Raw genomic sequence first — 21,911 nt, forward strand, 5'->3', positions numbered from 1 at the left:
AGATTCCACGATCATTGTCGTTCGTGATCTGAAGGGAGTGGTGATGTAGATATTCTCTCCGGTCACGAAGGAGCACTAAATGCACCTTTAAACCCTTCTTTCGGGTGAGAGCATCTGAGATGGCGGTGGAGATGGTGCTCGACTTACCTTGAGAAACTTGTGCCTTTATTATTTATCCACCCTCTCGCAAATATTATATTTGGTGCATTATTGCAGGCTATCAAGTTTGACACCACCCACCCACTGATTCAAACAAAAAAAAATCAAGTGATTGGTTACAAACTTTTTTATTGTTTGGACTTATATGATATTTTATAGGTACCTTGACTCCATTTCTAACATTCGCCTGTTTTCTCCGATTCCATCCCCTTAATCGAAAACAGTATGGACAACTTGAATGGTAGACTATCATCGTCGTCAAATGGAAAGCGATACAATATCATTAACTCACTTAGACACTTCGGCATTTCTGGAGAACCAGAATTGACACGAAAGTAATTTCGGTAAAGTTTGTTCGCAGTGTAGTCTATTGTTACTACTGTAATGTTTGCATCTTTCATCCTCGTTCTGAATCAATCGAGCGATACAGTACCTGGGTTGAATGAGGTTCGGGATCTGAATACGATAAATACCCCTGTCAAATAAGTAATCTTTTAACTCCGTTGAAGTAAGATTAATTATGTTATAAAATTCATTAGAATCAATTATTTTGTTATGAAAAAACAATATTCATCGGGATACCAGAGGACAGGCTATTACACTGGTTCCTGTATACTGAAGATCTTTCGTTTACTTCGAAAACTGGGGTCCTGCATCTTTTATTGTTCCATTTACACATTTCTCATTTACAATATTATTTATATAACCTTTTGGACATACTGAAATACATGTAGATTGTAATTGATGGCTTTGTGATACCGATATATCTGTATACTGTTTCAGTTTTCTTGGAGACATTGTAGTTTTGACAGCAGTCTTTTACTCCTCACAAAGTTCTTCACAATAACAGTACCGAAATGGCTTGTTGGAGCAACTATCATGTACAATACGTAGGTCGTCTTGAAGTATGTTGGGTCTATCAGTCGTTTTGAAAATATTCGTTTCTGTAGATATTTCTGGGTGTTGTTTTTCCGCGGATAAAATAATTTGGCTCGTTATTTTCATTTGGTCCTCTCTCTGTCTTTTCCTGGTCGGTTGGTTGTAGTTTAATTCCTGATGCTCTCTTACTCACTATTCTCCTTGAAAATCCTTTGCAATTATTCAGTTTGTTATGTCTCATAACAACCGTCCCAACAACACTGTTGTAATCTTATGACTGCATTGCAAGAAATTGAAGGAAACGATACAAAAAACTTAAACAAGTAACTGAACCCTCATTTCTAAAGTCTTTTTTAAGTGTCTGAGGTAACAGTGACTTAGAGTCAGGTCCTTCAGATTAAATAAAATGCGAACTTGATCAGCAAACAAACATTATAACTATGTCTCGCTACAAGAAAAAAAATCCCACTTTTTTCAGTTTAAGACTATTTCGACGCTGTTTTGTCACCTCGAACGAAACTGATAGAAAGACAATAACGCTCTTTGACATTTGGCAATGGAGTTACTCACAGATCAATAGCCGAGCATTGTACCTATGGAATGGACGAATGTGTGTATTACTCCAGGTGTCATTTCCATGTAGTAAATCCTGTAATAATAAATTACATTGTATTTGCAATGGAACACCAGTAGTCTGTAGAGGTTGTGTTACCCACCTAAGACAAATAAGGTAGCGCTCGTATTAAATTTACTCTTTACTTGTTGATATTCCACCTCCATTCCACTTTTAAATAGCCGCTTTATTTTCATACGCAGAATATATAAAAAAAAACTAATTGAGCGTGAAAACTAAGTCATTTTTGTGTATTGCATCGACGTTGCGTACGTTTCGTACATTGTTAGTGTCACATTCGATTGAACCGGAGCTTGTTACGCAAACTGATATATTGCTATTAGAATGTGGATTTATCAAAGGCAATATAGATATTAAAATGTTCGAAAATGGTTGTTGTTTTAGATCTTTGAAAGATGCCGTTAATTATAGAGGGAAAGCATTATTCGATCACAAGAACGTCCAGTTCGATTTTTTTTATCATGTTGACAATATTCTCTATGATTATTTTATTCCAATGTAAAGTCAGATAAATGTTAAATTACTCGACAAATGTTAAGTCCTGCATCTGTGCTTGGAGAATGATTAAAAGTAACACGCTCGTCGCAACCAGACAGTTAAGTTATGGATTTCCTGTATAGCATCATATAATTGATAAATCTCATCAATATTGTCATATGAATTGAATAGAACCATACATTTATTACTTTACTTCCTATCTACAGAGATTTGATATGGAATAACAGTAGCATATGTACAAGAATAAAACAAAAACAATTGAAACGAAAAAAAATAACCTACACATACTATATGTTTTCCATACCAAAGTGCACAATTTCTTAATAATCAAATATAATGTGGGTTTATCCATATATCTCAAAATGTATGTGGATATTTATTTTGGTGTTCGGCGTAGGTCCACCTGTATGGCAAGCCAAAGTGGACAAAAAGCCCTATTTCTTTATATCAAAAAATGATTTTTCTAATATTAAAAAATAATTTTTAATATCAAAAATTCATTTCTTAAAATTTGAAAAATAAATTTATAATATTAAAAAAATAAAAGAATGATTTTTTTTTATATCAGAAATTGATTTTTTAATATAAGAAATGAATTTTTGATATTACAAAATCAATTTCTAATATTTAAAAATCAGTTTCTAATATTAGAAAATCATTATTTAATATATATGTAAATAAATTCTTCTATCAATTTTAGTATTAAAAAACTATATTTTAATATTAAAAATCCAATTTTTAATATTGAAAATGAATTTTTAATATTGAAAATTAAAACTTTGTTATTAGTTTGACGCGTGTAAACATTTTCAATATTTAAAAAAATCGAATAATTGTACAATGACTTGGTGAATATTAATAGGATAATTACTTGGAAAGAGTGAATAACCAAAATATTATTACGTGTGTCGAAGAACGCCTAAATTTAACGGGTGCGCGGAACTTACGAGTGAAATCCTCAAAAGCATTCTTGGCGCGAGTGATCATACCGTAAATCATACATTGTGTATTTTTATTTATCATTATTTTTTTTTTATTTTATAAGTTCCACCGTAATTGTCACTTCAGTCCTAGCTTCAATGTCCACATCGTTTGTGCAATACGAAAAAACAACCTATACTCTGGGCAGGGAGTGTATATAAAGTCCCTGACTCAGGGTCACCTTAAACCAGAGATTAAATAAAACTGATGTTTTAATGTTTTATTAGTCCCAGCTTAAATCGTGACATTGAGATATTTTTGAGATAACAACAAAAGAAAAAAAGACTGACCTTACGCAAATATAATGCATATTCTCCAAATCAGGGCAGATGCAAAGTGACTTGATGAGCATTTGTTTTAAACAAATGGATTTTAACAAATACATATGTTATATTTAAAAAAAAGAATAAAAAACAATAACGCCTCCTCCCTTAGAAGTCGGATTTTAAATAAACTGAGCCACAAGATCCTAAATATAAATAAATATAAATGAAATAAAACAAGTTATATTTAGAGTCGGCATGAAACATAAGCTCTTTTGAACTAGTCTAATCCCGGAAATTCCAACACTCATTTTCCTACATCGATTTTCTAAATTTCCATCATGGCGGCCACTGGAGTACTGCCGTTTGTTAGGGGTGTTGATTTTACTCGTAATGACTTTCAGGTAAAGTTTTTACAATATATTTATAATATTTACATAGCTTCACATACAGAAAATATTTTCACTCAAAAAAAATAGGTAATAGTCATGGTCTACCTATTTTCAACTGAGTTAGGACCGAGGGGTCGCTTCCTTCTAGATTTTGTACATGTAACATGTTATGATGTATCAAATATCTTCATATGATTTATAATGGACTATCATATCATGATTTATAGGACAGTTCTTCGTGATGTAATCACTAACCTGTAATTTGGTTTTGGTTGGCAAAAAATCCATTTAGTAGCATGGGGCATCAACTTTAAATCATCATAACTTTTTAAAAAAATTTTAAGATGATAGAAAAATTCTTTTTGTTCCCTTTACTGCCAAAAAAAAAACTCTTTTTATCCATGGAATTTTTAAATGATTATTCAGTAATTAGACTGTGTGCATAAATTTATAAAAATAATTTTATTATTAAAAAATAAAATATAATATAAAATAATTTTATATGAAAATGAGGTTTACATGTAAAAATCATTTCAAATTTATTTTTTCAAGTAAAATATCTATACATTCACATACAAATTATGAAATATTTTATCTAATTGAAACATTTAACAGAAATTGGATATAAATTAACAAAGTTATTAAGTTTTGAAAATTGGGATTCTGATCATGAAATTGTCATTTGTTTATTTAGTTATTTATTTGCCAACCAATATGACACTTACTGATATGCAAATTAGTAAATATGATACCACTAATGAGATTGGTGAACTTTCCTATTGTTTGTGGTAAATTTCATGAATAACATTGGATCAATCCTTTTGTCACAAGATTTACATCATCTTCAGCAGGCTATGAATTACTTTCAATCTAGAAACTGCAACATTACTACTACAAGAAAAGAATAAACTGGAAAAGTTGGAAAGAAAATTCCTGAAACAGGTTCAGACAGATATGCAGCAATAGCAACAGTGTATGCTCTTTTTGTAACCATTCTAATTACGGCCCAGGAAGAATTCACTCATTACGTTCTTCTACATATCCAACCAACCAGAATGTTTAGAATATGAATTCGCATTATGTCAACTAGACATAGTTGAAAAGAGAAACAGTTGGTTCATTCAAGTCAGATACCTGGATGTACTACAGAATGAGCTGCCAACAGCATTCAAGCTAATGGAATGTTTAAGCTAAACCATGTTAAAGACAAGATGGTTGATGAATACTGGGGGAAGAAATTTTGATCTGAGAAAAAGGAAAATAGATTTTTTTAAGTATCTCATTCTCACAATTTAAAAAAAACTCATCCCAATAACCACACATCTGGTCATTTACAGAAAAACATCATTCAAGACATAAGGCATAATCTATAATTCGGTGTATAGGAAGAGTGAATAGGAATAGTCTTGAATAGGAAGAAATCATTCTTAAACCCTAGAATATTTTATCACATTGATATGAAGTTGTATCTTATTATGGACATGTTGTCTAATAAATGAACAAATAAAATAAGTTTAATCCTGTAATTCCATTTTCTTCACTTGCAAATGTACATGTACATGTAGAATTAGTAATTGTAATAGAATATAGTGAGTGATCAGATTATCATTGAGAACTTGTTTCTTAGTAGCATGTTTCTAGTCTCATTCCTAAAAAAAAGAAGATAATTCATGTAAATCGTCTCTGTTCTGTCATTATGATGAGTGCACTGGTATTGTTGGTGATACATTATGGGACAAATCAACCTGCACAGACATACATTGTTTAGTGGGCATTATTTTCAAATTGATAGTTATACAATATAGTAATTGATAAATGAATAACTGTATCTTGAAGTGGCAGTCCATTGTCCAGTAGGTTTCCATGGTTTTTTAATAAGTTATTACCCTTTGCTTGCCCTTATCAAAACAAAGTGTCACTTCATACCCCCTTACACACAAAAACTGTGATCTAAACCTGTCAATTAACAATTTTCTTGTTTTACCATTGTAAACAATACAGGGGCCACTCATTGACCTAATAAATTAAATAGTTAATCAAAGAACACAAAATGTTCTTTACCTTTTATGATTAATTACTTTGATTTTGAACTCAACTTGCATATCCTTCATTCAAATAGGTTCTGCCAGTTTTATTCATTATCCGAGTTATCAAAACAGGTGAAATATTCACTGAATTGCTTGGAACTGATGAAAATTAAGTGTACTTGATAACTTCTCCCAATTTAAGATTCCTCTTGGCTTCTAAAAAATTGTAATAAAATTTAACATTTTTAAAGTAAAATGGGATTTTATAAAATAGATACCTACCATCATAAATTAAAGGTCCCTCCCAGCCTCCCCTTCATCCCCTGTTATTTTTTTGTATTGCTTCTTGCTTACTTTTGAAATTAAATGGAGGAATAAAGGGTACATGGCTACTATAAGATCCTCCCATTGGATGATATTTTTAGATAAGGGACTCCGCCTGCTTGACTTGCGCAGATGGACTTACTCAGAATTTATGATGGTAATGTATTTATTGTAATAAAATTGCCATCATTTTGGTTGTTTATTACCTGGAAGTGGTAGAGTTATCTCTCTTCAGTCAAACTGCACAGCAATTTCCTTTCTCTCTGGCGACTTTTAACAATTCTTAAAAACTCTTTGGGACTGAATTCTCCATGTTGCCTCCAAGATTATGCCCTGACTGATGTTACGACAGCTACAGTTTAAGCTCACATTATCACTGGCATGTACACACTGCAATTTCACCAACATAGATTTAAACAGCAGGCCATAAGCAACATTTATCTGATGTGCAATACTGACACCAAAGACATCTTAACATTTCATATTATAATGCTGTACATTACAGCCTGTGTGTCAGAAGCATTTACACTCTACCCAGTTGCTTGAAGTGCATATAATTGGTAACTAACAGAATTGCTTAGTGATGATAAATTGATAACTGATACAGTGTTAAATTGACTGTTCAAACCCATCCCTAACATCATGGGTGAAGCTACTGATTTCATCTTGTTTGTTGAGGAACCTTATCTATGACCTGCACAAGGCATGTGATTGTTGGCTAAGAGTAGGACTTGCACTCAACTACATATAAACTACAGCATGTATAATTTAGAAACTTTAATCTATTAACAGTGTTCCAGCTTTCCAGTAAATTTAACACCACAACATTTTACTAGTATATATCTACAATTAGTACAGTGGTCTGCTGTCATCAGAGGAATATACCAGCAACAACAACAACAGCTATTAACCAAACAAATTGCTCTATATATTCCATTTTCCAATTATTATATTTTATAGTTTTATTTATGCAAATGTCAGCTTTTTTGTATGTACACTGTATGCGATCAGAGATGTGTAGTGGGAGGTAATGTCTCAATAATTTTTAATATTGCTAAGAATTTTAGATCAAGACATTAATAATGAACATAAAACATTGGAAATGTCTATCCATGTATAACAGAAGTATTTCCAATCTACTTAAATATTCATGAACTCTGAAATCCTTTATTTGTCTTGTACAAAACCATAAACCAGTTTCCATGTAATGTGAAATCAATCTTTTTGTGAACATTTTATTTTATGGTGTGTCCAACCATCCACATATCAAAGGATTCAATATCACTCAAAAAGGCTTATATGAGTTTTGATAATATTCTATGGAACAATTTTTTTCTTTTTTGGAAGAAATTTGCTTTATGTTTCAGGGGCTACTCTGGCTTTCAAAATTCTATCGCTAGAAAAATCACCATCTGTCAATTTTTGTCACCAATTTTCAGAAATTAGAGCCAAAATGGGTGCCAAAATTTTTTTTACTAATTTCTAAAACATGAAAGTATTAACTCCAGTGATGAGTTATCAATTCATCAAAATAACCCCTTCATTCATGACATACATGTACATGTACCCAGGATTCACTCTTGATGCATATATAAAGCAGGTTTTTAGCTCTAGTCTTAGTCAGGATCTAAAACCATTAGTCACCCTTTACATGTATATATGAAATATGCAAAATAATAAAATACTACTCAAGAAAAAGGTGTTTTATATCTATACAAGGACTTGATATTACTATGCTCCTATAGTCCCTGATTTTAAAACATGTTGACCTTTGACAGTTTCGTTTTAGAGTTATGGAATGTAGGCACCTCAAAATGGGTATATTTTTTGGTATTTGGCTATTACATGTATGTTCTATTGCACAACCTTTCATTAAATTAGGGCAACCCTCTGGTTAGCATGAACTTGAACAAATGCTCCTGTATTGAACCTACAACAGAAATGAAATTCATCCTTATTGACGAGGCATGGAATAAATTATACTAACTTTTATATACTACAGTTGATTTTTGTTGTCTAACTCTATCAATGGTTTTCTTCATTCTCTTTTAGGATGAAAAATTTCCTGCAGAGATAGCTGATATGTCTGGTTTGAGATGGTTGAGGCTTAATAAAACTCACCTTGATAAGATGCCGGAAGAAATATATAAATTGAAGAAATTGGTATAACCTGTTATTATATTTTAACCAATATTTTATAGATATTTTAATATACATCTTTGTAACATGTACTCATACAGTTTACATGTGTTTTAAACCCCATTTTGCACATTAAGAAACTTTATTATATGACTAATGAATTTTATTGGTTTAATTGGTTCTTTGTAAATTATGATGCAAACTGGCACACAAGGTAGTCATCATTTGTGAAAGCTTCAGCGTGTTTCCCAAATATATCAGGTAAAATACTTTAGTTTAAAATAGATACTAATGATTTGTCAATATATTGAGATGGCTTTATTTCTGCCAATGACTGCTCTCATTACCTAACATTGACGGTATATAAACAATTGCTGTGATGGCTGGTCCAAGTCATGACAAAAAAAATATACTACTAACTTGAAATGAAGATGGAATTAAAGGTATCTTTACTACTAACAAAGCTATCAAAGGTACCAGACAAGCCATTGATTTCCTTGCGCTGACTTTAAAGGTTATTTGAGTTATTCAGTGAGAAAAAAAAATAACAAAACAAAAAGAAAAACACACACACACAGGAAGAAAACTAATGATATGATTTATGATAAATGTCCCAAATGCTACATTTTGGATCCTTGTATTGAATTTCACCTTTGAGCATGTTAGTGTGGATGAGCTTGTTGTTAGATGGAAGTTTCAGAACAGATTAGTCATACAATAAAACAATTGATAACTTCTGATTTTAGTAAATACATGTATCATGATTTATCAACTCTTGAGATCTTTAAATACTTTGGTCATTATTAGATCTTTTTGTTTGGTAAATCATGATATTAACCTCATCCAAACTCATTAATTATAAAATCTAGCTTACATTTATAATGTATGATTCAAGATTATTTTCATGCATGTTGATCGATTTGTTTAGCCATCTGTTTTCATAGAAATAACTTTTTAACCTTGGGTACACGTATTTGAGAAAATTGACAAATGTACTTGTACAGTTTTTATGATTATTAGTTATAATCTTATGATTATTATTTTTCTTTTTACAACATGTTTTTAATAGGAACATTTCTCATGTATCAAGAATGATATAAAAGAGTTAGGAGATGATATGGCCAAGCTGTCTTCATTGCGTACTATAAATTGTCGTGATAACCAAATCACAGATAAAGGTATACCTGGAGAAATTTTTGAGCTAGAAGATCTACAAGTTGTGGTAAGTTGGAAGTCTCATCCAGTCTAATAAATATGAAACAAGAGGCTCCCAGGAGCCTGAATCACTCCCCTGGTTGAATTTTGCCTTTCAAAGGCCATAGATAGATCTCTTTTACCCCATGTCAGAATTTAGCTAAACCTAACGGTTTTGAAGATATATGCTAAAAACTACTGTCTGACCCCTATGTTCTATTTTTAGTAACAGTGGTCATGTTTTACAACAGATCAAAAATCCCCACTTCAATTCTATGCAGGAGACCAAGGAACATTCATATGAAGATTTGCCAATCAAATATACGTAAGGATTTTACAGTCCTACCAGTCATAAATTTTTGTGCAAAAACTTGAATATTAGCTGGTTGACCTTCACAAAAAATGTTTTAACAAGATCACTAACTTCATTAAAGTAAGTATTGACTTTTGGAAGGTTATGGCCCATACCATTCCAGATAGGGGCCAAAAACAAGCATTTTAAGGAACTGAGCTACATGTATATATATTTTGGAACTCGTGAAAAAGCCTATAGATGTCTTTATATTGTTTCACGAACGTTTATACCACAATGGGACATAAAGGGGCCAGAAACTAACATTTTGCTGATGTCCAGACAATAACTTGACTATAATAAGCTAATGAAACTTTTTGGAATTGTACCACAAGGTGCCATACAAACACCGGAAGACTAGGCTTGATATTGTGGGTTGTTATTGAACCAATTAGGAATTAAAGGCCTAAAGGGCAAAACAAGACTTGGATAGATTTTGGGGCTGTGAATTGAGTGTGTATAAGGGTCCGAAAGAAGCCATTTTCTGATTTCTGGATGATAACTTGAGTTTGTATGATTGGATCTCTTTGAAACTGCACCTCAAGGTGCCATAGCCCAAAAGGAATGTTGGGGTTGATTTTGGAGGCTTTTACTGGAAGTATTTAGGAATTAGGGGTCTGAAAGGGACCATTTAAGTTTTGGTCAAACTCTTATCTTGTGTCAAATATCTATTCCCAATCAAATATCAAAGCTGTATCAAGTTTGTGTGTTGTCCATATTTGCCCCAACTGTGCAGTATGCAGTCTCTTGTATAGTATCAAGCTGCTTGATGCAAATCATTTTATTATAGCATGTCATCACACACTATGTCTCAGCATAACATCATCTTTGTATAACCAGTTTAAAGACAGGGTTGTCATTTGATCTTTACTGTTGCAGGCCTTTTTATAAAGTACATGTATGTCTTACAATTAATTTTTTTGTTGGCCTTATATTCAAGTATATAACTTAAAAATAATGCATGTTTCTAAGACTATTTGTTAATACATTATGGCTTTGATAAGTTAAAATAAAATTGTTAATGCCATGTTATGAGGACCTTAAAGTTTACATTTTGTCCATCCATCAGTCCTACTGTCTGTTTGTATTTCTGTCACCAAAATTTTATTGCACGTAATTTCTAAGACTTTTATGTTATATAATTGAAAATGTAGATAGATTAATTACCAGTTAAAGATGTGTATAACAGGCCTTTGAGGATAACCTTTTTTTCCACTTGTCCAATAGAACCAGCATATACCAAAACTTACTTGTCTGAATAGAAATGGAACTTGTAACAAAAATCAACTTTGAAAAGATTTAAGAATAAACTTTATTTCTCTGACATTTTTGTCAAAATTTCTTAAATTGATGTTGACATTTGTAACATGTCATATTGTGTCTGCCAATGTTTATATTCCATCTCAATGTTACCATTTCAATTTCAACAACTGAATCCCTGTTCCTGTCACACCACAGATTTAGATGGATGTTTTATTTGACAGTTTTGATTTGTTATAAATAACAAATTTATTATTTATTTCTTCCTGTTTGCTTATTAGTTTGGTTGTCATAAAAGACGGATGTAATCTATTTGTACAAAATAATTCTACTTGTCCCATTGGGCAAGTTTCATTTGAATTTTTCTTGTCTGACGTTTTTTACTCTAGTATCGGACAATCAGACAAGTGTTATTATTGAGCCCTGACAACAACTTTTTGTATATCTGTGTAAAACATAATTTTTAATCCATAACTATGAGAGTCAGATTTTGTGATCCCAAAGTCTGTACTGAACTGTGTTGGATAATTGACTTTTTAAAACATTCCACTGGGTAGGTCCCTTTCAGATTTAGTCAGTGTTTTAGTTATTTTTGATTAAAATCTTCATTGTTAACACATTCTTGTTTTTCTTTACAGGATTTCAGTCATAACAAGTTAGATGATGTTCCTCCACAGCTTGAAAGTGCAAAAAACTGTATTGTTCTTAACTTAGCACATAACAAGTGAGTTAACTTTCAATTAGAAGTGAAGCTATTAAGAGGCTGTCCATGAAAAAACCATGCAAAACCGTCTGAAAGTGATATTGGTGGTGACATATAAACTTAAGTGCATCTGGTAGGACCCCATGAGAAACTTACAATTGCAATATATTTTTTTTCGAAAAATTAAAGATGGCGGAGATAAGGCCACCATTTTGTTATAAGGAAATTCCCTTGAGAAATGGTAACTGTTCATGGTTGAGATATGCAAAAGTAAATCTAAAGTTAGGTATTAAGCCTATAATTGCCATTTTCTAAAACTTTGTGTTCAATGTGGCTGTTTCTAATGAAACAAATTATGTCCTAGCCGTAAATATGATCATTCTTTCATCTTTCGACATATACAAATAGCTGTAGCCTTTTGATATTTGGCATGTGGGTAGATAATCAAAAGAATATAGCTTTCCTTTTATAGCACCTTAAACACTTGCAGGTTTTTTCTTTAAATTTATTGTAAAACATCTATAAAGGCAGCAACAATTTCTTCTAAATACCAGATAGTCATTTGATATGTACATATAAAAGTTAAAATCTTGAATGATTGTCTACTTGGTGCTTAATCAGGTCAGAGGTGTATTTCCTCCATCATCTTCTACAATACTTGTAATGCATCAGTCACGTCCCATGGCAGGGTCTGTATCATACTCTCGCTAATCACACAACAGTGAATCACTTGGATAAATGTATTTAAGCTTCTTTACCTGAAACAGAAAGAACAAAGGCTTTATATTTTTTTTTATAAAAAAATTTACTCTACATGCACATTTTGTACTAGTATCAATCAATTTAAAAGAAGGAGTACTATAAAACCCATATTTAAAACATACGCAACTACTTTGTATAGTTTAATACCTCATTACATGTACTTAGCATTTAATTGTTTGATTAAAAATACATGCACATGTACATATATTTATACAAAGAGTAATCAAGGGAACCAAAGTTATAGCGGTAATCAAAAGAATTTAATCCAGGGACATAGACCAGACATGGAAAACAGACATACACAACAAAGAACATAAAGTAACTAAAATCATACATACAAAGTAACAAAAGTAAATGAGCAACTCGGACTCCACTAAAAACTGGGAGCATGGACCAGGTGCATCGGTAGGGTAAGCGTCCTTTGCTTTTCTAGAAACACCCGCCAAGTTGCTCATAAAAAGTCAAGTCCGGGGTATTTTTTTACAAAAAATGTACATCAAATATCACAAGCATGTGCATTCTATATTGTAGAGACTGGATTCGTATACATGTATGTCAGAATGTATTGACATACATGGACATGTAGGGTGATCCATGTAGACCCCATGTGGCTCATCCCTCTTATAAAATTCTAAAAATGTTATACATGTATTGTGCATGTTACGACACTAAAAAATATTTTGAAAGAATTTGAATAAACGATCAAGCATATCTTTTGTTTGGCACTGCAGTGAATATATACATGTACATGTACTGGTTATTTACTTACTTTGGGTAAGTGTAGACACAATGTTAGTGTTTAAATAAAGTGACTTACAGTTCAGCTGGTTTTGGCACAATATTGCACAAAATTTGAAGTTCAATTTAAGTTGAAAGAAGCTAAATTAAAGGGCGATAAAAAACAATTTCCTTAAATCCCTATAACCCAAAACCATAAGAGATATCTGAAATTGGATTAAAAAATTTAGGTAGGGATTTTCGTGAGGAAGTTACATGTAATAAATAAGTTACAAAATCTGACCAAAAAAAAAAAAAAAAAGAATTTAAAAAAAAAATAAATAAAAGATTTCTGTGATGTGGCCCCACTTTGGACCAATAACCTGTAAATGCTTAACTCTTTGTAAAATCTTTTAATTGCCTTTCTACAGATTTAAATAGGAAAAATTTTCAAAATTGAATGAAAAATAAGTGTTCTTAACCTTATATATTTTACCTCTTTTTCATTTCATTATTTTTAAACTTATACACATCTTGAGCATTTTGAGTATGCTTGTTTCAAACATTGTTTATTTATGTGTCTTGTTCATCTGAATTTTAAAAAGTCAATTATTGAATATATTAACTAGTTATTTCATTTGAATGAATTCACTAATGGAAATGAACTATTGTTTATGACATCAGTATTACAGTGTAAATGTAAATAAACTGTAGGTATAAGGCATATGGCTGCTGTAGTAGTCCCCATCACTTTATAGTTTTCCTTTACTTTAACTCAAGGATTTATACCACAAAAGGATTTTATTTCTTTTTCTTTTTTTTTCGGGGTGGGGGGGGGGTGTTCATTAAAAATCTTTCCTCTGTTTGTAAAGGACCTGAAGGCAAATTAATCTTTTTGAAATTGGTCATACTGGGATTAAATGTAGGGTGATTACTGCATCCAAGAAGGAATGAAGGGCTGAAACATATCTGTTTATACATATATTTTTGAAAGAAAAAGCCGTATAAATTGTACCTGTATTAGATGAATTCCCTCTTGTTGGATACATTTACACAAATTAATTCAATGAATATTTTTTCACATATTTCTTGAGGCCAAACATTGGTCTCCAGGTTACCCCCCCCCCATTATGTAAATCCTCCACAGATTCTACTGTTCTGCATGAAATTATCAGATCCCAGGTAATGGAAATCTACTACATGAATTATCAGTGTATCATTAAAAATCTTTTTGCTAAAATTTGAGTAAAATTATAGTTTGCAAAATCTATAGAATTGTAATCTGTAATTTATTGATTTTTGAAGTAATTCTTAACTGCATTGTTTATTTTAGTATTTCAATGATTCCAAACCAACTGTTCATAAACCTGACTGATTTGATATTTGTTGACCTTAGTGATAATAATTTAGGTAAGTGTATGAATGTAATTATAAATATAGTATTCAAAATATCTGGCTTGTGATATGTATGTTTCTAATGGACATGTATAAGTGTACACATAAAGTACAGTGTACTTACATATACATAATGATGTACATATATGAGGTAAATGTAGTATCAAACAGGAATTCTCTTTGATCCACAGTGACAAACTATTTAAGTATAATTAAATAGATCTTAATATGAATTTTACCTGTATCAAGCATATGAATTTTATATGAAATTTTCCTTAAAAAATCACATGATTGAAACTTTTCTTTATCATGAATTCTTGTATGCTTGTGGATGTATCTAAACTACATTTGAAATCTTTTTCTACCAGATTTAATTTACATATTACTTAGAAAAATTAAAATATCATATTTTGATGTTGAAATTTATAACATGATGAGTATTGAATACTTACTCAAACACACTTGCTAAGAACTGGGGAATGCCAGTATCATCTTGTTCACTTTTTTCAGAAACACTACCACCACAAATGAGAAGGTTGACTAACTTACAGACCTTGATTCTTAACAATAATCCACTGATCCATGCTCAGCTCAGGTATCTTGTCACTCATTGTAAAATAAATTAAAATTATGTGGTAATTTATATCTGTATGTAGTGAATAGTTTTATGAAATAACTAGAAGGTTTGAATTCACTACATGTATGACTTTTTTGTCCTGACAAGTTACTCATTTTTTATGACCTGATTTTTTTTTAAGTTTAATGCCAGACTTAACTACTTATTGACCATTAAGGGTAATTACAGGTATGCAAAAATGTCTTTTTATAGCCATTTCCATTTAGTGACTGAGACATTTATATATACTGGTAGTTATATGTTTTTCAGCCATTCAATAACAGGGCACTTCACTTAAATCTGATAAGAATTGAAGGAAAATGTGAGCTGAACTCATACATCAAAGTTCTTGTCCTGTCTTTGCCACATTGCTGTCTTAATACTGCAACAAAAATTTAAAAACAATTACTGTTTTAAGCCAGAAAAACAAGGTTTTTGATTTGGATAAAGATCATTACAAATTCAAAACAGATTAACATTTATAACAATAAAACATTATATACAGTCTGTGACATTACATCTCTTATAGGGTAAAAAGATAATATTTACTGTAAAAATTCCCTCTGAAAATTAAGTCCTGGTCCTGATTCATTCATTTTAGGGAAAATTTTAGGAGAGAGACTTTACAAGAAATCTAGACTCGAAAATAATATGTTAAACATTCTAAATAGAGGAAAGAATATTTTTGAAGTTTGTAACAGATATTTCTAACATATAACTTACCATTGCTAAATAAAGAATACATGACAAAGGGTATTATGTATTGTGATGAGTGACATTAATTTTCATTTGACAGGCAGTTACCAGCTCTTACAGCTCTAGAAACCTTACATATGAGGAACACACAGAGAACAATTAACAATTTTCCACTTGGAGTTGACACACTATCTAACTTACAAGGTACAAAATATTTGACTTTTATTGGATTGTATATAAAAGCACATGTTGTTTAAAGCTGCATTAGCTGCCAAATTTGTTCAGTTTTGATTATACTGAATTTTGTTGATTCAATGCAATAAGGTAGTAGTAATGCAATTGAAGCAATAAATGTCGATGATACCTTCAGAATATTGTGAAAACAACATTTTTTAAATCAGAGAAGATCGATAGCTCTGATCTACTTATTTTTCGCCATTACTTCTAAAGATCGCCGACTGGACATTCACCTGGGTTAAAAATACTTTAACCATTGTAAAAAAATAACAATAAGGGATACACAGGTAAGCACGTGTCTTGTTTTCATTTCATTTCATCTACTTCTTGATTAGTTTTCAAATAAATAATGACCACATTTGAGCCACAATAGGTAAATTTCAGAAGGATCCTTGCGTTATATTCAGACTTTTTTCATTTACAGCTTGAGTCCATCCGTCTTCCTTTACCTTTGAATGACCACTTTCGCTTTGCAATCAGATTTGTTATTAAAGAGGCGACCCTTACAGCACATGCACGGATTTAGGTCACAAGAAGTCACATGCACACTGATTTATCTAGGTCGATTTTTTTTGTCTTGCAAGACAATAAATATATTGACACCTATTTCATGTATTTAATGCATTTTATTTGTGGATATCAAATGAAGTTATACAGGAAAGTTACAATTTAGTAGAAATATTTCAAAGTTAAGGTATATTTCAACAGCAACAAAAATGTACGAAAATGACAGCTAATGCAGCTTTAATTAATTCAAAATGAAAAAATGCAAATTTTGAAGATAAGCAAAAAATTACATTATTTAACCATGTTTCTGAAAAAGTCTAGATTTCAATATTTTGCTAACTTATGCATACTATATGGAAATTAGTTACACAATGGTAATGCTGATGGTTATATATAAGTTAAAGATGGATGATCATGGAGTAGGTGACTCAACATGGTAAAATGGGTCTGTCACTCACAAATGGTCATTTTTGTCTATTTCTGGCCATTTTTTGCTACATGTAGGGTTCAAAAGGAGCAAAACAGGAACCAAAGTTCATTCATCCCACAGCATGTACCCACTGGAGCCAACTAAAGTTCCTTACAATCATGAGTGGGGGTCAGGAGTTCCTTGAAGGGTCATGTTGTGAAAAAATGAGGATTTTTTTGTTTTTTGTTTTTTTTGTTTTTTGCCTCAGTTTGGTCCTAAAACCAGAAGTAGTGAATAGAAGGGGTCGACATAGAAATAGTGTTGACATACATCATTCTTATTTAGATTCCAGGCAAACTTCTTTCTGTTCTCAAGTCATTATTTTTTAACAAACTCTAAATCAGATAGCCTTATTTTAAAGCACAGTCATACTGCTTGCAAATGCAACACAAATTGTGCTTTTCTAAACCAAGATTAACACTGCCAGAACCAATAAAGCGGAACCATGGCCAATCCCAGATAAATCCGGGTGCAGCACGACAAGGGTTAAAATAATTTTATGTATATACTGTATCAACTGCCTATACTGTATTGTTATTGTTCTGTAGATGTTGACCTCTCTGGGAATGACTTACCAAGGGTACCAGAGACATTATACAAGTTATCTCCCCTGAAACGTCTAAATTTATCCAACAATCAAATCTCTGAATTGTCACTTGTTATAGGTAAGTGAGTTTTTAGTAACATTTTCAAGATATATTTGGTTTCAGTAGTAGAGAATAAAATAACATTATAGTGAAACTTGGCTGAACCACTTATGGATTCAGAAATTTATTTCTTATAGACAAGATTCAAAATACATATAAATTGAAATTAAAAAGAGACTTTAAAAAGCACCTGTTTTAGACAGATTTTCATTTTTTTCTGGATTCTGTTTAGACATTTTTTTCAAGATTCTGTTTAGACATTTTTTTCAGGATTCTGTTTAGACATTTTTTCAGGATTCTGTTTAGATATTTTTTCAGGATTCTGTTTAGACATTTTTTTCAGGATTCTGTTTTCACTGATAAAAACTAACTTCAAAAATACAAACTTATGTGCTGAATGTTTGTAGTGAAATAAAGGTAATTATTTATTTTATCCTCTAGTATAGAACTTAAGAAGAATTGTTCTATTGTTGAGAATATGTATCAATTTTTCACTGAATGTAAATGATTATTTTGCAGATACATGGGTAAATTTAGAAACCCTTAACTTGTCAAGAAACAAACTCGCTGCTTTACCTGTAAGTAGAATTTATGAATATTATAACCTGTTTAAGGTAATGTCAATATGGCTGACTTTGACTTTTAACAGTCTTCTTTTTTAAGATACTTGGATTAAAGAGATCATAGCTTTAGCATCACAACAAAGTACTGTGAAAGTACTATTGTTTGTGGGGTACCAATTTTCTTGGTTTTTTGTGGGTAGGCGAAACCACAAAGTTTGGAAAATGAAAATGAATTCTCTTAAATATTTGTTTGTACTGAAAACCCCAAAACAATGAATTCAAGAATCCACAAACTTATGTTTCTTCCCTAATCCACGAAAATTGGTATCAGTGAATTAAAGTACTTTCACAGTTATCAGTTTACAGAGTTTTTGTGTTCACTTGAAAAAACAAAGCTACTTCCTTAAATTGTGTAAATTGTATATCTTGGGGTAAAGTTTCATATAATATTTAAAATTTGGATTTTGAATCAAACTCAAAGGTTTCCCCAGTTTTCTGTAAGTAATTGATTGGTTCATCTTAAGTTTGAATGAAGGAAATTTCCATAAAAATAAATAAAAGTATAGATTTTATTAAATCAGGGGTTTTACATGTGTAAAAAGTATTGTACTTACAGCTTAGATAGTTATTTTGCTATCATCAAAGAAAAACAAACATTTTATGAAATATAAATGGTTATCAGCTAAAGGGTAATTTTTTTTCAGTCATCTCTCCACAAATTGATAGCATTGAAGAAGCTTTATTTGAACAGTAACAAGTTGGATTTTGAAGGTATCCCTGCTAACATTGGGAAGCTACACAATCTAGAAGTGTTCAGTGCAGCCAATAATAATCTGGAAATGATTCCAGAGGGATTGTGCAGGTATAACAAATATTGCTGTAAGCCACTTTGAGTCTGTCTGTCTATCCACACATCTTGTAAATGTAAATACTCCTAGTGTTCAGGTTACTTTGTTGAAAGTAAACATTGTCATCATGTCTACTAGATGAACACATGGGTTAAACCATGTACTTCAAGTTTGTTTTCAAAAACTTTGATAGGTAGAGAATAATATAAGTAATATTCCATCCTGGGCTTAAAGAACTCTAGAATAGTCTCCATTGGGTTAAAGTTGTAGGATGACTCGTTCAACTGAAATGAACATCTCACTATACAGTACTATTTACTCAAAAGGAGTAATTGAATATTTTGTACCAGTTATTTTATCCAGGTAGCTAATCATAATAATATCCCATTTTAAAGATAAATATACATAAGTTTTCAGCTTTTAATTAATCGCTGTGTTTTAGATGTGGAAAATTGAAGAAATTGATTTTAAATGGCAACAGACTAATCACACTTCCTGATATTTTACATTTACTGCCAGAACTAGAGGTTTGTATATTAATCTTATTTAAAGCATGTGTTTATGAAATAAAGAACTAATCTGATGGTAGGTGTCTGATTTTGCTCTTTTTCAGTAGTTAAAGTACAACACCCTAACTGTATATAAAAGTTTCCTCTAATAAATATAATTTATAGTGAGCACATTGAAGCATTGTGAGGTCTATGGTTATAACTTGTTTTTTTTTCAATTTTCCTAAAGGTTCCCCAATATACCTATGAAAGAAGTAACAAAAAGTGACTGTCCTTATTGGGATAATTTAACATGTTCTTTAGCTAAACAAATAAAAATGTTAGATTAAAAACCATGTCTCAGTAAACTGTTAACTTAGTAAAAATGTGTTAATCTTATCTGATAGTCTTGAGGCCTTTTCTATTTTTTTTCTATTATTAAAAGAAAGGAATATGGTTTAAAAAGTTCAGAAATATACTTATGTATCTGTTCATCTGGCTGTTCAAGAACCTAACCTATCTCAGGAAAGCTGTTTCGATTTGGATAATACAAAGTTTTTGATTTTTTTTATGTGCATTTGTTTACGTTAAAAGTTAGGTATAAATTATTATGATATTAACCTGTAAAGGTACACATTATGAATCTTAAATAAATAGGATGTTGCTGGAGCTGCTCATGGGATAAAATGAAATTTCAAGCACAATGAAGGTCACAATGTTCACTTTTATAGGCAATGCCTACTCCATATTTATTTTTGATTTTATTGAAAGTTGTTTGTTGGCCCATAATTAAGGAGAAAAAAATTGTATGTTTCTTTCCTCTTACCCACCCAACCTGGAAATATTCTGATTGAAGTTCCTGAAAAAAAGTTTCTGGTACCCAGTTTGTTCCTATATTTCTGAAAAAGGTCGTATCTAGATCAATTCTAAGTTAGCTTCATAAAAATGTCTGCTCCCAGTAGCAGTAGTGCAAGTACAGGAGATAACTCAGTTATGTGTATAACAGTTAATATTAAAAGAATATTAATCATACAAGTATGTTAGCTTGTTTTATGTGACATAAATAAATAAAATAATATCCCAACCTACCAAGCTGGATTTTTTTGCCTTATTATGATGAGATTTAATTTAAGATGTAACACACTTTCTGATTGGATAAAAAAATTTGTCTATCATCTAACAGACCAGATTTTGTTATATGACTGACGCCATCAAACTTTTTTAATGAATTACTCCTAGAATTTGATATCAAAATTTGATTATAAGGAATGACTGTTATGTTATTTTTGGTCTAGTTGAATTAACCTCAATGCCTGTGGTGCACACTTAAAAATAGCCTGCTACACAGATATTTTGCACCACATGATTGAGGCTATATCTTCATAGATGGAAAAATTATAACAGTCATTCCTAAAATGCTGTTGTTCATGTTATTTTTCATCAAGGTATGCTCTCTAGTGTTTAATGATTTGGCCTTAATATACCAGTATATAGTGTATAATTTGAAAAAAAAACTCCTGTATACATATTTAACATGGAAATGAGTCAAAATACTGGTAATACAATTTAAGCTTCTTTGGTGATATTTTGGCAAACAGTTTTTGGGTTGTAAATACCTGTGCCCATCAGTCATGCTTCAGATTTAAAGTTATAGATTATTTCTCAAGATTCATTTAAATTGATTAAAATTACACAATCATGATAAGGACTTTTTACAATACAAACTATTTTTTTGTTTTGACTATTGAATACACTAAATTATTTTCTAAATTTTGTTTCAAGGTCTGATTGTCACATATTCTAAGTTATGGTTATAATTAGTGTGATATTTACTAGACTGTTTTTTATATCACAATATTTCATACATATATTTAACATTTTTTGCTGTTGTATAGACGCTTGATGTGAGAGAAAACAATGGATTGATAATGCCTCCAAAGCCAGCTGAACTGAGGAAAGGGAATGAATATTACAACATAGATTTTTCCTTGAATACACAGCTTAGACTTGCAGGTGCCCCTGCTCCACCTTCAGCAGATCAGTCGCCTCGTAAGCATACCATTGCCACTTTTTTTCCTGTGAATACACCATTTATGATACCAGTTTTGATACCAGTAGCTCATGACATGTAAGGTTGTGTATCATATGTAGATGTGCACAA

The 21,911-nt window shown here is 31.2% G+C and overlaps 1 protein-coding gene across 3 annotated transcripts in view; it reads left to right on the forward strand.

Annotated features, from left to right (window-relative positions):
• Positions 1-3,720: 3,720 nt before the first annotated feature.
• The window catches only part of LOC148618689 (protein flightless-1 homolog), a 55,787-nt gene continuing 37,596 nt past the window's right edge, over positions 3,721-21,911 (forward strand). For all 3 annotated transcript variants that reach the window (XM_088577844.1, XM_088577845.1, XM_088577846.1), the window contains exons 1-12: positions 3,721-3,818; positions 8,210-8,320; positions 9,366-9,518; positions 11,741-11,826; positions 14,618-14,694; positions 15,190-15,274; positions 16,092-16,195; positions 17,753-17,869; positions 18,371-18,429; positions 19,119-19,276; positions 19,705-19,789; positions 21,646-21,799. In XM_088577844.1, the coding sequence (XP_088433970.1) occupies positions 3,756-3,818; positions 8,210-8,320; positions 9,366-9,518; positions 11,741-11,826; positions 14,618-14,694; positions 15,190-15,274; positions 16,092-16,195; positions 17,753-17,869; positions 18,371-18,429; positions 19,119-19,276; positions 19,705-19,789; positions 21,646-21,799 (1,252 nt within the window). In that variant the 5' untranslated portion in view covers positions 3,721-3,755. The remainder of the gene's footprint in view (positions 3,819-8,209; positions 8,321-9,365; positions 9,519-11,740; positions 11,827-14,617; positions 14,695-15,189; positions 15,275-16,091; positions 16,196-17,752; positions 17,870-18,370; positions 18,430-19,118; positions 19,277-19,704; positions 19,790-21,645; positions 21,800-21,911) is intronic.

Source organism: Perna viridis, chromosome 4 (assembly GCF_037379345.1).
Source record: "Perna viridis isolate PV_CMFRI_1.1 ecotype Kerala chromosome 4, ASM3737934v1, whole genome shotgun sequence".
NCBI lineage: Eukaryota > Metazoa > Mollusca > Bivalvia > Mytilida > Mytilidae > Perna > Perna viridis.